General features: G+C 42.5%; 1 protein-coding gene across 2 annotated transcripts in view; it reads left to right on the top strand.

Moving 5' to 3' along the window:
- LOC139462315 (signal peptide, CUB and EGF-like domain-containing protein 1) overlaps nucleotides 1-18,585 on the top strand; it is a 120,451-nt gene that overhangs the window by 25,718 nt on the left and 76,148 nt on the right. For both annotated transcript variants that reach the window (XM_071243950.1, XM_071243949.1), the window contains exon 2: nucleotides 11,724-12,359. In XM_071243950.1, coding sequence (XP_071100051.1) covers nucleotides 11,724-12,359 — 636 coding nt within the window. The remainder of the gene's footprint in view (nucleotides 1-11,723; nucleotides 12,360-18,585) is intronic.

Below are 18,585 nucleotides of genomic sequence, written 5' to 3'. Positions count from 1 at the left end.
GTGGTCGATTGTATGATCAACACTTCACGTCATTGGGGCTGTGACACATTCAAACAGGTCACACATTAGCCCATGAGACACCCAATCGCCATACAGTCGGCGATCAATGGATACCCAGTCGCAATATAGTCGGCGACCATGGGTAACCCAATCTTAATATTGTCGGAGATCATTGGATACCCAATCTCATTATAGTCGGAAACCATTGGATGCCCAATCTCAATATAGTCGGCGACCATGGGTAACCCAATCTTAATATTGTCGGAGATCATTGGATACCCAGTCTCATTAAAGTCAGCGACCATTGGATGCCGTGTCTCAATACAGTTGGCAACAATTGGATACCCAATCTCAATATAGTCGGCGACCATTGGATACCCAGTCTCATTAAAGTCGGCGACCATTGGATGCCCAGTCTCAATACAGTCGGCGACCATTGGATGCCCAATCTCAATATTGTCGGACATCATTAGATACCCAGTCTCATTAAAGTCGGCGACCATTGGATACCCAATTTCAATATAGTCGGCGACCATTTGATACCCAATCTCATTATAGTCGAAGACCACGGGATGACTAATCCCAATTTAGTCGGAGACCATGGGAAAAACAATCCCTGCATACTACCTTGGGACACGTAATCTCAATATATTTGGAGACCAATGGATACCAAATCTCTATATAGTCGGAGACTATAGAATACCCAATCTCCATATAGTTGGCGACCATACGATACCTTATTCCTATAGTCGGCGACCATGGGATGCCTAATCCCAAAATAATCGGCGACCATGGGATACCCAATTCCCAAATGGGCGGCGACCATGGGATACCCAATCCCCAAATGGGCGGCGACCATTGGACACCTAATCCCAATATAGTCGCCGACCATGGGATACCCAATCCAAATAAAGTCAGCGATCATGGAAAACCCAATAGTGGGCGACCATAAGATACATAATCCCCACACTATCGGCGACCATGGTCAGGACAAGTTCATGAGTGAGTGAATGAGGGTTTGGTCAGTTTCGGCTATTTTACTGCAAAAAGTTGGTGACGGACATGAATTATTAGCTTCACGTGACTTTATATTTATGGTCAGGTTTCTATGATAGTAGATGCGAATATCAGAATTGTCCTTATTATGATACTTGATTTGTCCATACCATGTTCGTCCTAAGGTCGTTGACATTTCCTCCCAAATTCCGCAGACATGCCGTGATTTTACCGAAATGCTGTTCAATCCACTCACTCACTCATATATGGACTCATCTAGCCCGCTCTAGCCTCTCTATACCGATAACTTGGGACCTATCCTACTGGAAAGCCACACAGTAAAGGCGTGGATAAACAGGCGTGATCATGTGATCCTCAGTGTGATCAAACCAACAGCTGCGCTTATTGCAGAGCAAATCTTCAACCTGGAACCAAAACCAACCTAACACGGGCTTATTATAAAAATGATCTTTTCAACTTCCCCCAATGTCGTTCTTAAGTACTAATCCCATGTTTATATATCATTGTATACATGCAATATAACATATATCGGTGTATACGTACAATATAACACAAGTAATGGTTCATTTGGCTCGCTGTTTTGTAAAGTCCGTCATCTTACTTACCTGGAGATCTGATCACTTGTTCTACTGACCTTTAACCTTTAAGGTAATCATCGAGATGTACAGACAGGGCGTGTGCTACCCCGAACGTTTCCATGGTTACATGAGATGAAGTATGTAAGGAATTATAATAGACCCTGTCCTAACCATGTCCCTTCATCACTGAGAAACATTCGGAATAGGTCGGCAGATTCCGTCAAAAACATGCTAATGAGAGTAATTTTCCGGAATTAGGTGTTGGGTGATATTATGCTTGGAAAGTTGTGTTACCTCTTCTCTCAGTGGTTACTCTCAGACTGGTGTACGGGTAGTCACAGATTGATGTACAGTTGTCACAGATTGATGTACAGTTGTCACAGATTGATGTCACAGATTGATGTACAGTTGTCATAGATTGATGTACAGTTGTCACAGATTGATGTACAGGTGGTCACAGATTGATGTACAGGTGGTCGCAGATTGATGTACAGTTGTCACAGATTGATGTACAGGTGGTCGCAGATTGATGTACAGTTGTCATAGATTGATGTACAGGTGGTCACAGATTGATGTACAGTTGTCACAGATTGATGTACAGTGGTCACAGATTGATGTACAGGTGGTCACAGAATGATGTACAGTTGTCACAGATTGATGTATGGGTAGTCATAGATTGATGTACAGTTGTCACAGATTGATGTACACTTGTCACAGATCGATGTACAGTTGTCACAGATCGATGTACAGGTGGTCACAGATTGATGTACAGGTTGTCACAGATTGATGTACAGGTGGTCACAGATTGATGTACAGGTTGTCACAGATTGATGTACAGGTGGTCAAAGATTGATGTACAGTTGTCAGAGATTGATGTACAGTTGTCACAGATTGGTGTACAGGTGGTCAAAGATTGATGTACAGTTGTCACAGATTGATGTACAGTTATCACAGATTGATGTACAGGTAGTCACAGATTGATGTGCAGTTGTCACAGATTGATGTACAGGAAGTCTCATATTCATGTTCAGGTAGTCACAGATGGATGAACAGTTGTCACAGATTGATGTACAGTTGTCACAGATTGATGTACAGTTGTCACAGATTGATGTACAGGAAGTCTCAGATTCATGTTCAGGTAGTCACAGATGGATGAACAGTTGTCACAGATTGATGTACAGTTGTCACAGATTGATGTACAGGAAGTCTCAGATTCATGTTCAGGTAGTCACAGATGGAGGAACAGTTGTCACAGATTGATGTACAGGTGGTCACAGATTGATGTTCAGGTAGTCACAGATTGATGTCACCGATTGATGTACAAGTGGTCACAGATTGATGTTCAGGTAGTCACAGATTGATGTCACCGATTGATGTACAAGTGGTCACAGATTGATGTACAGTTGTCACCGATTGATGTACAGTTGTCACAGATTGATGTTATGGTGGTCACAGATTGATGTACAGGTAGTCACAGACTGATGTACAGGTAGTCACAGATTGATGTCACCGATTGATGTACAAGTGGTCACAGACTGATGTACAGTTGTCACAGATTGATGTCATGGTGGTCACAGATTGATGTACAGGTAGTCACAGATTGATGTCACCGATTGATGTACAGGTAGTCACAGATTGATATCACAGATTGATGTACAAGTAGTCACAGATTGATATACAGTTGTCACAGATTGATGCACAGGTGGTCACAGTTTAATGTACAGATAGTCACAGATTGACGTACAGGTAGTCACAGTTTGATGTACAAGTAGTCACAGATTGACGTACAGGTAGTCACAGATTGACGTACAGGTAGTCACAGTTTGATGTACAGGTAGTCACAGATTGACATACAGGTAGTCACAGGTTTACGTACAGGTAGTCACAGTTTGATGTACAGGTAGTCACAGATTGACGTACAGGTAGTCACAGTTTGATGTACAGATAGTCACAGATTGACGTACATGTAGTCACAGTTTGATGTACAGGTTGTCACAATTTGATGTACAGGTAGTCACAGATTGATGCACAGGTAGACGTACATCTGTCATGTCACGACATTACGTACACCTGTCATGTTACTACAACATGTACACCTGCCATGTCACGACATTACGTACACCTGTCATGTTACTACAACACGTACACCTGCCATGTCACGACATTACGTACACCTGTCATGTTACTACAACACGTACACCTGCCATGTCACGACATTACGTACACCTGTCATATTACTGCAACATGTATACCAGTCATGTCACTCAACACGTGCACGTGTCATGTCACTGTAACACGTGCACGTGTCATGTCACCACAATACGTACACGACAACACGTACACCTATCATGACATTTCAACACGTGCACCGGTCATAGCACTTCAACAAGTGCACCTGTCATGTTACTACAACATGTGCACCTGTCATATCACTACAACATGTACACCAGTCATGTCACTCAACACGTACACCAGTCATGTCACTACAACACGTGCACTTGTCAAGTCACTGCAACATGTGCACGTGTCATGTCACGACAACATGTGCACCTGTCATGTCACAACACGTACACCTGTGATGTTACAACAACACATACACCTGTTATGTTACAACAACATGTACACCAGTCATGTCACGACAACACGTACACCTATCATGACATTTCAACACGTGCACCGGTCATATCACTTCAACAAGTGCACCTGTCATGTTACTACAACATGTGCACCTGTCATATCACTACAACATGTACACCAGTCATGTCACTCAACACGTACACCAGTCATGTCACTACAACACGTGCACTTGTCAAGTCACTGCAACATGTGCACGTGTCATGTCACCACAATACGTGCAAATGTCATGTCATCACAACACGTACGCCTGTCATGACACTACAACACGTACACCAGTTATGTCACTACAACACGTGCACATGTCATGGCACTGCAACACATACACCTGTCATGTCACTACAACAGGTACACTTGTGATGTCATGACATTACGTACACCTGTCATGTCACGACAACATGTACACCAGTCATGTCACGACAACTCGTGCACCTGTCATATCACTTCAACACGTGCACCTGTCATGTTACTACAACACTTACACCTGTCATGTTACTACAACACGTGCACCTGTCATATCACTTCAACACGTGCACCTGTCATGTTACTGCAACACGTACACCAGTCATGTCACTACAACACGTGCACCTGTCATGTCACTACAACACGTGCACCTGTCATGTCACTACAACACGTGCACCTGTCATGTTACTACAACACTTACACCTGTCATGTTACTGCAACACGTACACCAGTCATGTCACTACAACACGTGCACCTGTCATGTCACTACAACACGTGCACCTGTCATGTCACTACAACACGTGCACCTGTCATGTCACTACAACACGTGCACCTGTCATGTCACTACAACACGTGCACCTGTCATGTTACTACAACACTTACACCTGTCATGTTACTGCAACACGTACACCAGTCATGTCACTACAACACGTGCACCTGTCATGTCACTACAACACGTGCACCTGTCATGTCACTACAACACGTGCACCTGTCATGTTACTACAACACTTACACCTGTCATGTTACTACAACACGTGCACCTGTCATATCACTTCAACACGTGCCCCTGTCATGTCACTACAACACGTACACCAGTCATGTCACTACAACACGTGCACCTGTCATGTTACTACAACACGTGCACCTGTCATGTCACTACAACACGTGCACCTGTCATGTCACTACAACACGTGCACCTGTCATGTCACTACAACACGTACACCTGTCATGTTACTACAACACGTGCACCTGTCATGTTACTACAACACGTACACCTATCATGACACTACAACACGTGCACCGGTCATAGCACTTCAACACGTACACCTGTCATGTCACCACATTACGTACACCTGTCATGTCACTACAACACGTGCACCTGTCATGTCACTACAACACGTGCACCTGTCATGTCACTACAACATGTACACCAGTCATATCACCCAACACGTGCACCTGTCATGTCACGACAAAACGTGCACCTGTCATATCACTTCAACACGTGCACCTGTCATGTTACTACAACACGTACACCTGTCATGTTACTACAACACGTGCACCTGTCATATCACTTCAACACGTGCACCTGTCATGTTACTGCAACATGTACACCTGTCATGTTACTACAACACGTACACCTGTCATGTTACTACAACACGTGCACCTGTCATGTCACTTCAACACGTGCACCTGTCATGTCACGACAAAACGTGCACCTGTCATATCACTTCAACACGTGCACCTGTCATGTTACTACAACACGTACACCTGTCATGTTACTACAACACGTGCACCTGTCATATCACTTCAACACGTGCACCTGTCATGTTACTGCAACATGTACACCTGTCATGTTACTACAACACGTACACCTGTCATGTTACTACAACACGTGCACCTGTCATGTCACTTCAACACGTGCACCTGTCATGTTACTGCAACACGTACACCATTCATGTCACTACAACACGTACACCTGTCATGTTACTACAACACGTGCACCTGTCATGTTACTACAACACGTGCACCTGTCATGTCACTTCAACACGTGCACCTGTCATGTTACTGCAACACGTACACCTGTCATGTTACTTCAACACGTACACCTGTCATGTCACTTCAACACGTGCACCTGTCATGTTACTGCAACACGTACACCAGTCATGTCACTACAACACGTGCACCTGTCATGTTACTACAACACGTGCACCTGTCATGTCACTTCAACACGTGCACCTGTCATGTGACTGCAACACGTACACCTGTCATGTGACTGCAACACGTACGCCTGTCATGTCACTGCAACACGTACACCAATTATGTCACTACAACACGTGCACATGTCATGTTACTGCAACACATACACCTGTCATGTCACTACAACAGGTACAATTGTGATGTCATGACATTACGTACACCAGTCATGTCACGACAACACGTGCACCTGTCATATCACTTCAACTCGTGCACCTGTCATGTTACTACAACACGTGCACCTGTCATGTTACTGCAACACGTACACCAGTCATATCACTTCAACACGTGCACCTGTCATGTTACTACAACACTTACACCTGTCATACCACTTCAACACGTACACCTGTCATGTTACTACAACACGTGCACCTGTCATATCACTTCAACACGTGCACCTGTCATATCACTTCAACACGTGCACCTGTCATGTCACTTCAACACGTGCACCTGTCATGTCACTACAACAAATACATGTCATGCCATTGTGTTGTATTGTTGCAGTATACGACTATCACGTCTATCAGCTGTTGCAGTGTGAGATATTTATCACGCCTAACACATTGTTCGAATGTACGATATACACGTCTGACAATTGTTGCAATGTTCTATCGTCACGTCTACCAGTCGTTGCAATGTTCTGTCGTTACTTCTACCAGTACTTGCAATGTTCTGTTGTCACGGCTACCAGTCGTTTCAATGTTCTGTCGTCACAGCTACCAGTCTTTGCAAAGCACGATATATGTCACGTCTAACAGTACTGGGGGGTACGGGTGGCCCAGTCGTCTAAGGCGCCGCGATTCGCTGTGCAGAGTTGCGTCCCTTGGGCACGCCTGAAACCTATGATTGTGGGTTCGAATCCCGGTTCGCCCCAATTATGTTTCTAGGTTTGTCAGCACCATACCCGTGCTCGTGGGTTTCACTGAAGTGGTAAACGTCTTATACCTGCATCGCTTCGGGCTTTCCTCCCACCTGAAGCTGACGCGCCGTAATATAACTGGAATAATGTTAAAAGCGGCGTTAAACCCAACTCACTCACTCACTCTAACAGTAGTTGAAATTACGATGTGTAAGAGTGGTTACAGTGATGACAGCTGCAGTGTGTGACATTGATAATTAGTGACAAGTGGTGTTTTGGTTTTAACAGTGGTACTACAGTGTTCAGTAGCTGTTGCAGTGTCTAGCCGGTTCCGGAATGTGTGACGGCATTGTGTAGCAGCCGGTGAAATGTTGCAATATGTGTCAGTAACCGAGATGATACTTGTTCAGTGGCTTCGTGCGTATGATTTCGATAAAGGTCGATGGAGACAGACCTGAAGATGTCAATGATAAAGCTGAAGATCCATGACAGGAAGATAAAAGAGCGAAGATCATTCTTATTCTGATCACCAGCCTGAATGATGCAGGCTGTCTTCCACTGCACACAAAATCGACCCAAAATCACACGTTGATACGAAAGCTAGCATATGGTCGCGTATGCCTGTCTGAGGGAAGTAAATGCCACAGTCTGTGTCACCGAGTACATACTCTATACATCACACTGCATTTGACACTGTGTTGTGAGCGGCATATCACTCGTGTCTCTGGTAGACGGCGTCTCGGGGGATGACAACAGGGATTAGAGGACACCCCACCCCCCATCCCCTTTATTCACCCTGATTCATAATACCCGTATCCCGAATGAAAGCGCGTTGAGGGCCCGTTTGTTCTGAACCTGTCGGGGGGTAATTAAGAACACGTTTTCTTAAGGGCAGACGTCACAAGTATGTGCAAGAATAATCTTTGCTTTTCGGGTTTTTTGGGGTTTGACTTTCCATTGCGACTGTTACGCAAAACTATAGAATATCCATTTCTGGGTTGGGATTTCTGCATCGTCATATCTGCGTTACTCTTCGCTTCTTGATGACATTCCAACAACGCCTGTCTAAAGCGTCGAAAGTATTACAGTATAAATATCTGGACGGTAGGATCGCAGGTGGTTCTAATAGCATAGTGACTGCGGCCATACCGTGATTCTCCTCGTGCTACAGACACACCTGCATAGCCAATGCTGCAGCCGTTTTCACGCAGAATATTTTACGTTCGCACTGAAGCGTTACCAGGACGGGAGTTCACCAATTTGCACTGGAAGTATATAGTGGTCGCCAACGTAACGTTCTGACAGGGGTACCTCGTTAATCCGGACACCGCTATTTCGGAAAACTGACCTTCCGGACGACCATGTGTATGCAACCTTACAACATCTGTTCATCGATTGATAGAACTATTGACGCTGTATTTTTGCCAATGGAGGAAAACCATTCGTCGATGGCACGTTTAGTTAACATTGATGCAATCCTGCTACACAATCGAACCTATCGATTGGCATAATGCGAATAAAATTTAAATAATCATTTGCTTTGAAACTTGCTCTTGTTTAATAAACATGTTGTTTGAAGAGACCGAGCTGTGGCTATCAAAAGGAATTTGGGTATTTTGTATGGAGATACATATTTTTCAGCTACAGGTGCAAAACCAGATATTTTTTAATTAGAAAAATGAGCTTATATATATATTATGTTTATTTAATATTTTTATGTTTTAAAACCCATATCCAGGGATATCATGTGGTGGTATATGGATATCATGTAATGGTGTGGGGATATCATGTAATGGTGTGGGGATATCATGTTATGGTGTGGGGATATCATGTACTGGTGTGGGGATATCATGTGATGGTATAGGGATATCATGTAATGATGTGGGGATATCATGTAATGGTTTCGGGATATCATGTGATGTACAGGGATATCATTTGATGGTGAAGGGATATCATGTAATGGTGTGGGGATATCATGTGATTGTACAGGGATATCATGTGATGGTATAGGGATATCTTCTGATGGTATAGGGATATCATGTGATGGTATTGGGATATCATGTGATGGTATAGAGATATCACGTGCTGGTATAGGGATATCATGTGATGGTATAGGGATATCATGTGATGGTATAGGGATATCATTTGATGGTATATGGATATCATTTGTTGGTATACACATGAGTATAGGGATATCATGTAATGGTATAGGGATATCATGTGATGGTATAGGGATATCATGTGATGGTATACAGATGATGTAGGGATATCATTTGCTGGTATAGGGATATCATGTGATGGTATAGAGATATCATGTGATGGTATAGGGATATCGTGTGATGGTATAGGGATATCATGTGATGGTATAGAGATATCATGTGATGGTATAGGGATATCATGTGATGGTATAGAGATATCATGTGTTGGTATAGGGATATCATGTGATGGTATAGAGATATCATGTGATGGTATAAGGATATCATGTGATGGTATAGGGATATCATTTGATGGTATGGAGATAATATTGGATGGTATAGGGATACCATGTGATGGTATAGGGATATCATGTGATGGTATATGGATATCATGTGATGGTGTAGGGATGTGTGATGGTTAAGGGATATCATGTGATGGTATAGGGATATCATGTGATGGTATAGAGATATCATGTGATGGTATAGGGATATCATTTGATGGTAAAGGGATATCATGTGATGGTATAAGGATATCATGTGATGGTATAGAGATATCATGTGATGGTTAAGGGATATCATGTGATGGTGTGGGGATATCATGTAATGGTATAGGGATATCATGTGATGGTATAGAGATATTATGTGATGGTATAAGGATATCATGTGATGGTATAGGGATATCATGTGATGGTATAAGGATATCATTTGATGGTATACACATGAGTATAGGGATATCTTGTGATGGTATAGGGATATCATGTGATGTATAGGGATATCATGTAATGGTGTAGGGATATCATGTGATGGTGTAGGGATATGTGATGGTAAAGGGATATCATGTGATGGAATAGGGATATCATTTGATGGTATATTGATATCATGTGATGGTATAGGGATATCATGTGATGGTATGTATACACATGAGTATAGGGATATCATGTGCTGGTATGGGGGTATCATGTGCTGGTATGGGGATATCATGTGATGGTATAGAGCTATCATGTGAAGGTATATCTTGATCTCTAACGGAACTGCTTTAATCCTGTGTAGGAATTTGACCGCATCCGCTGATTTTAATCATGTACACTACGAAAGATTGCGATTGACTTAAGAGATTATTTTTCAATAATTATTTTCAAAATGGACTTGGGGAATTATTTTGGCACATGTCATGAACACGTCAAAGGTCAATGGTCAAGGTCGTCTTTGACAGTTACTGATGCTCGTTTTCAGAAACTTGGTAAAGGTTAGATTTTTAAGGCCAAAGTCTGGAAGAAATGTTTTAGACTGGGAGTACCTGGTAGTATTTTAAGACTTAATGAAGTGGTGAAGGGACCACATTGGTTTTTAACAGGTACTTACAAACAACTATAGTCATAAATATCACAGTAAATGGTATTGTAATATCATGGGTGTCTTAATCCTAATCGTTATGTCGGAGTGAAGCATCCTTGGAAATAACGTCATTATTAGCTCTGTCAGAGTGATGGATTCTCGCATATCACGTGATTTTATATAAAGGTGTACTTTTAAGTGAATGAAGAATTGTTGGATATCATGTCCGTTGCCTGTACCCTTCTCAGCTATGGCGATAAAACGGTTTGTTTGTTTGTTGTAGACAGACGTCATATAGCTGTAATATTGGGTGTGACGTTTCACACCCAATATTACAGCTATATGACGTCTGTACATATTGGAGTCTGGACCAGACAATCCAAAGATTGACATCATGAGGATCGATCTACGCAACTGGGATACGATGACATGCATCAACCAAATCAGCAAGGCTGACCACCCGATCCCGTTAGTCATCTCTTAAGACAAAATTGGGTTGCTGAAGAGCAATTCTGACCCCGATTTTTGTGTGTTGCGACTAATCTGATTCTTGGATATCATCTAGTGTGATATTTCCCTCCCAGATACATAAGAGCCGACCAATCGTTGTTTCATTCCCTTAATGCCTAGCGCCAGGCAGGGTAACAACAATTATCATCCTTTAACGTCATTTGGTATGACGCGACGGGAATCAAACCATCGACCTTCAGCTCTTCGGGCAGATTCTTGATCAACTAGACCACGGATCCGAGACTTCATGAACAAAGGATGAACGTCGTAGTGTGACGACATATTTTGTTAAACGACCAATTATCTTGAGAATCAAAAACAATCAAATGATTCATTTGAACAGCTGTACCAATAATCGACCCGTCTTCTCTGTTTCAGGTATTTTAAGGACAGGAGTGTCTGGCTTCACCAACAACTTTGTGGAGATCGACCTGAGATACGGCATCGTGAAAGGCTACAGCCCCTATATCACCTTTGTACAGACACCGACGCCGACCCGAGACCGCACATGCGCCGCGCAAGCCGTCATCCGGATGGACTTTTCCGGGCCCTACAAGGGGGCCAAGTTCTTGCTGGACTACGGCGAGTCCCCCCGCCTCTGGACACTGGACGTGTCGGACTCCCCCACCGGAGACGGGTTCGGGGGGGACAACGGCACCAGCAGTAACAACGCCGAGGCGCAGATACATAACCGTCAGCTGCGCGTGTACGGCAACAGCCTTCCTGGTTACATGGAGGCTTCCATAAATGGAGGAAACCTGTTAAAAGTTGTGGACAATTTTGTGAAAAAAGGTGCCAAAGTATCCGTGGATATTAGCGACGAGAGGATTGAGTGGGTTCAGGGCCGAAAACGGGATTATATGGAGTCCCGACACTTGTTTACTCTCAGCGGCCAGAAGACGGAGTTCGGACCTGTGGAGTCCAACGTTTACGTTGGTTTCAACAGAGTTGTGAGGGGCAAGTACCGCTCCGGAAGTGGATTGTGCCGGGTCACCATTTCGCTGTATCAGCCAGGTAGGTTCCGTTTCGTTGATAGAGAATGAGTGATTGAATGTTGTATAGTTTGGCGTCAGGGAATATTACAGACAGACGCATCAATCCTTGATTGCGTCTCTCACACATGGGGCGTATTGTTCCAGATAAATGTTTGTCATAAGTTCCCAGTACAATGGTAGTTAAAGCATGGAAGGTGGACGATCAGGGTTTGCCAAGTGTTCTGACGACCAAAGTCTCCGGCATGTGTGGACATATTCCGACTTACACACTTATTCGGACAAACGAACACGTTCCCTGTTTTCCTGAATTCTACACACATTTTCTGACATTAGTGTGAACATATCCCTGACTTGAAAACACATATTCTCTGATACCAGTGCGAATAAATTCCGCCGTTAGAACATAATTTTTTTGACACGAACATGTACATATTCACTGACCCCGGTGAAGATCCGAGGTAGAATAGGTCTTCAGCAACCCATGCATGCTGTAAAAGGCGACTATGCTTGTCGTAAGAGGCGACTAAAGGGATCGGGTGGTCAGGCTCGCTGACTTGGTTGATGCATGTTATCGTATCCCAACTGTGTGGATCGCTGCTGATGATGTCAACCACTGGATTGCCTGGTCCAGACTCGATTTTTTACAGATCGCCATCATATAGCTGAAATATTGCTCAGTGAGGCGTGAAACAGCAAACAAGCAAACAAACAAACATATTCACTTTGTGTACATATTCTGTGACATCAGTGTGAAGATATTATGCCGTCATATCACATATTCTCTGACATTAATGTCAGCATGCCCTCTGACGGCAATGTGTTCATATGCTGACGTATGCGTTGCTAAGCTATGACGACGCTGCTTCGTTACAAATGTCGAAGCGAAGGGATATTTTGTTCGAGGGCATTAATTCAACTTTCATATTGAATTCCTTTTAATGATCTGAACATTTCATCTTATTCATACTGTTCAAATGAATTCATGATACAAGCTCGTGAGATGAGCTCCATCAATCTAACTTCGTTTTTAAGTTTCCGTGGTTTTACGTAGAATGCTGATTAACTTGTTCCCAGCGAACCCGAAATCTCGTGGCAGTGGCGTTAATTCTGCTAATACTCCTGTCTGCCAACAGGCCATGTTGGCAACAGATCTCACAGGAGTTTTTATGGATCTCAATTTGTTTTTCACCCGTGTTGAGTTCACAGTAACTGTATGGGGGAAACGGGATCTTACGTCGTCTGCCCCCGTCGGCAGCAGTTGGCCCGACTGACAGAGGTGTGGGTTTAGCATTCATTTCCCCGACTTCTAGGAGTAGATTCATTGTTGATGGCATCGAGTCAAGCAGGGGTCACCAGGTACTCCCGACCCGTCAGAAACAGCACTCACAGGCACACCCCCATGACGTGTTCGCGACGTAGAAGTTATAACCAAGCAGAACAGAACGCACATCCATAATATTTAATTTTCATTTGACAAACAGATTTGTATAACAGACATATACATTTTTCGCTAAACATTACGTCGGCCGTAGAGGCAGAATGAGGCTAAACCATTATTCTTGTATTCTTGTCGTAATTGAAGGGAGACAACTCGGTTGGTACTTGGTGGTTTTCCTCCAATCGACCCTTCCTTAACTGAATGGATGGTAATTGGTGGAGGAAGTGAGATTCAGAACGCCAATATATAAATAATAATGTTGCAATTTTCGATATCATTACACATATTCGTTTGTTTAATTAGCATGGTATAATCTTTTGTCACAAAGGAAACGAATGCTTCACGCGTTATTCGGACCTAAAGTTTGAAGTGAATGAGTGTGAATGACTTGTACTAATATTGTGGCATATTCGTATAGAGTTATCAAAAATGATATAAAACATTTATATCATACGATGTATTAATTCCTGAATCAAGAACTATTATTCTGTAGCGGTATATATCATATCGTATACTCGTCCTCGATTATAAATTGTATTAATTCTCCGTTTAATTATGATGATTATTAGACTAGTGATATAATACCCTGGATACAGGAGGGTGGGTAAAGTTGGGGAAGATAGGCTGGGATTTTATCGAAAGCAATAAGTTGTCCTCGAAAATCCGTTAAAAAAACTAGAGGAATTCACAGCCTTCTTTTTTCTATTCTAAGAACATATGACTTTCAATGAATAGATTTAGAGCTTCAATTTCTGGAAGAGTTAAAACAAACAAATTTTGAAATTAAGTTTCCTGAGTCGACGGTGTTGTCCAGTGTTCCAGCACGCAGCTGCCCTCATATAAGAATACGGAACTTCCCCCACCGCACCCGCTTTCATTTTAGATAAAACCACAAATACCTGAATCGACACATTCGTACAGGTTTCTTTTCTATCTTTTCTACATGTACACAAATTTGGTGAAGCTGAACTCGAGTCGGCCACCCGGTTTGCCTCATTTACACCTAATGACGTGACGTGTTAATATTTACGACCTATCGCCGTGGACAAATACGCAATCTTCGGCTGTGTTTGAATGATTATAAATAATAAAATGTCTTTCTTTCACATTACATGTGAAACGACTCTGTTTTACCAATTAGCGAAAGCTGGTAAACGTCCTTTCTCCTCTAGCAGACTAGCAGTTGGCCGCACACGGTGTCAGGAACGCACGTGCTGCGAGGGGAGATTTGAACTCACATAAACAGGTTTTTGAAGCCAGTGCCAGAGTCGATTTTCTAGACTAAACTTAGCATCAAGCGACATGTTTGATAAAAGAGCGATCGGATGTGAATTGCACGGATGATATGCATCTTCCAACACATGGGGTCTCATCTCCGTTTAAACAGATAACGATAAAGTCTATTTGTGCTTGTAATTTCAACAAACTTTACTCCTAAATTCAAAATTTGTTTGTTTTAATTTTGCATATATCAGCATGTGAAAAGATCTTATGTCAATAATACACGTGCACGCGTTGACACAAAAGTGCAATATTCTCATGAGATATAAACGTTTAGCTAATCGGCCCATATAGATTCACTGAGCATTTTCTTCACACCTGGGGCATCACATCAATTTGTTTAAAATATTTCAAAATAATTAGTTTTACAATAAATGATGCATTATACACATATCATCGTTAATATACCCGTGACGATCTGGGTTAAAATAGGTCTTCAGCAACCCATGCTTGCCGTAAAATGGATTTAAACCTAGATATCTGATCATTAACGTCCCTACGAAAATACAAAAGAAATAGAAATATATTTCCACTCCGTTCATAACAATATGAGAGAGTGAGTTGTGTTTTACGCAGCATTTAGCAATAGTCCAGCAATATCACGGCGGACACCAGAAATGGGCTTCACACGTTGTACCCATGTAAGGGGAATGGAACCCTAGTCTTCGGCGTGACGAGCGAACGCTTTTACCAGAAAGCTACCCTACTGCCCCCATAACACTGAACATATTACCAGGTCATTCGATGAGATAAATATGTTATTCAAAATATTTTGTATCAATACTTATAAAAACTGAAAGCGCAATACGTGTTTCTATATGGGGTAGCCCAGTGGTTATAGCATTCGCTCGTCACACCGAAGGTCCGGGTTCGATTCCCACATGGATACATTGTGTGAAGCTCATCTGTGATGTTCCCCTTTGTGATATTGGTGGAATATTGCTTTGAGCGACGTAAAACAACGATGTATTATGGTGGTTTACATCTCCCCTCGATGCATTATGATGGTTTATATCTCCCCTCGATGTATTATGGTGGTTTACATCTCCCCTCGATGTATTATGATGGTTTATATCTCCCCTCGATGTATTATGGTGGTTTATATCTCCCTTCGAGGTATTATGATGGTTAATAACTCCCCTCGATGTATTATGGTGGTTTACATCTCCCCTCGATGTATTATGATGGTTTATATCTCCCCTCGATGTATTATGGTGGTTAATAACTCCCCTCGATGTATTATGGTGGTTTATATCCCCCTTCGAGGTATTATGATGGTTTATAACTCCCCTCGAGGTATTATGATGGTTTATATCTCCTGTCGATGTATTATGGTGGTTTGTATCTACCCTCGAGGTATTATGATGGTTTATAACTCCCCTCGATGTATTATGATGGTTTATATCCCCTGGCGATGTATTATGTTGGTTTTTATCTCTCCTCAGTGTATTATGATGATTAATAACTCCCCTCGATGTATTATGGTGGTTTATATCCCCTGGCGATGTATTATGTTGGTTTTTATCTCTCCTCAGTGTATTATGATGATTAATAACTCCCCTCGATGTATTATGGTGGTTTATATCTCCCCTCGAGGTATTATGATGGTTTGTATCTCAACTCGATGTATTATGATGGTTTATAACTCCCCTGGATGCATTATGATGGTTTGTATCTCCCCTCGATGTATTATGATGGTTTATAACTCCCCTCGATGTATTATGATGGTTTGTATCCTCTCTCGATGTATTATGATGGTTTATATCTCCCCTCGATGTATTATGATGGTTTATAACTCTCCTCGAGGTGTTATGATGGTTGATATCTCCTGGCGATGTATTATGTTGGTTTTTATCTCTGCTCGATGTATTATGATGGTTATTAACCCCCCTAGATATATTATGATAGTTTATATCTCCCATCGATGTATGATGATGGTTTATATCCTACCTCGATATATTATGATGGTTTATATCTCCCCTCGAGGTATTATGATAGTTTATATCTCCCCTCGAGGTATTATATCTCCCGCCCATGTATTATGTTGGTCTATATCTCCCTTCAAAGTGAATTCAAGAATTCTGACACTCGTTTCGTAACATCAGCATGACACACATGCTCGTATAATAATCTCTATGTATAACCCATATCTACATATCAAGCTATTTCCCGTCATTCTACCCTGATATATCTCCCATCCATGTACTAGAACGGTTTCATATAACCCGGCCTTATACTTTCATGTCCCCTACAACGACTGTCGTGAAGTGATGTAAAGGTTACATAGCTGAGCTGGAGGGCGACTACACCTGGCGGGTTTAATTACCGCCTCGGCCTGCTCTCACGGCGGTGTGATATTTGTACCTGCAGTGTGACCTGTGGTAACGACTGTCTTATCACTGCCTTCTAGACGCCGTCAATCCACCTACCACAACTCCATGCCACACACACGCTCAGGGACAGATTCCTAAGCCCAGTTTATTCCCTATTACGTATGTGTTAACACCTCTAATGCTGGTGTTGTAATGTTTGCAAGAAACAAGCACGCCCTTCGTTTTGTGTCCTCTCGCCCTGTGTTTAGTCTGGGGCTAAAAGGTTTTTGTGATTACACATTGAAGCTACTGGGAAGAGCCGTGAAGTCCATACACAACCGCAACGTGGTTCTCAAAAGGCGGCAGGAGATTGCCGTCCATTGTCACAAGCTCTGATAGCTTGGGCGGGGCCAATCATTGTTCGGACGAGACTGCAGTGTGCACATCTTGATAAACGACTTCTCCCTTATAATCGGGAACCACCTGCTATGTGCGTTTATGCCACGGTGCATCGTGCACACAGACAGCTCATTGTCTTGATGACATATCTATAACTAACGAGATGAATTGTTTAGAGGTGGCTAACGTCTTGAGTGCATGGGTGGCTCATACGCCCGCTATTAACACCAAGGAGGGATGAGGATGCGACTCTGGTGCTTGTTTTCCAACGCTTCCAACGTGTTGAATAAACACTGCCTATATCTACCGCATGTGTGTTGAATGTATTTGCGGGACTGTAGTGAACAACATTAGCCAATCTGCCGATAGGAAACGCGCCATAACATTCCGTTTTGTTATCGGTCACACACTTTTTGTTATTTCTTAAACAATTTAAGCAGTAAGTGCCCATATTTACTGAACAGTGCAGTCAGCTCACTAGTCTGCACTATGACTGAATTATCTGCATTTAATTTCATCAAAACCAATATAGATAATAAAAATAGGCAGGTCTAGATAGCTGTATTCCACACCAGGGATAGAAAAACATTCTTTCTGTATTCCTCGTCAGGCTTAGAAAAAAACACATCATCAGAAAAGAGCAATGTATTGTGCATTCTCAGAAGAGAATGAGTGAGTGAGTGAGTTTGGTTTAACAGATACATAAGTGTATTGGGGTCTGTGCCACAGGTCTCGATATTCCGATTAGAAGATTCCTTACAGGACTTAATGTCATTTTAAGAGTGAGTGAGTTGGATTTAATGCCGCTTTTAACA

Source organism: Haliotis cracherodii, unplaced genomic scaffold, assembly GCF_022045235.1.
Source record: "Haliotis cracherodii isolate W230 unplaced genomic scaffold, xgHalCrac1.p SCAF_15, whole genome shotgun sequence".
Classification (NCBI taxonomy): domain Eukaryota; kingdom Metazoa; phylum Mollusca; class Gastropoda; order Lepetellida; family Haliotidae; genus Haliotis; species Haliotis cracherodii.
Note: the sequence above shows the minus strand (reverse complement) of the source record. Positions and strands in the feature narration are given on the sequence as shown.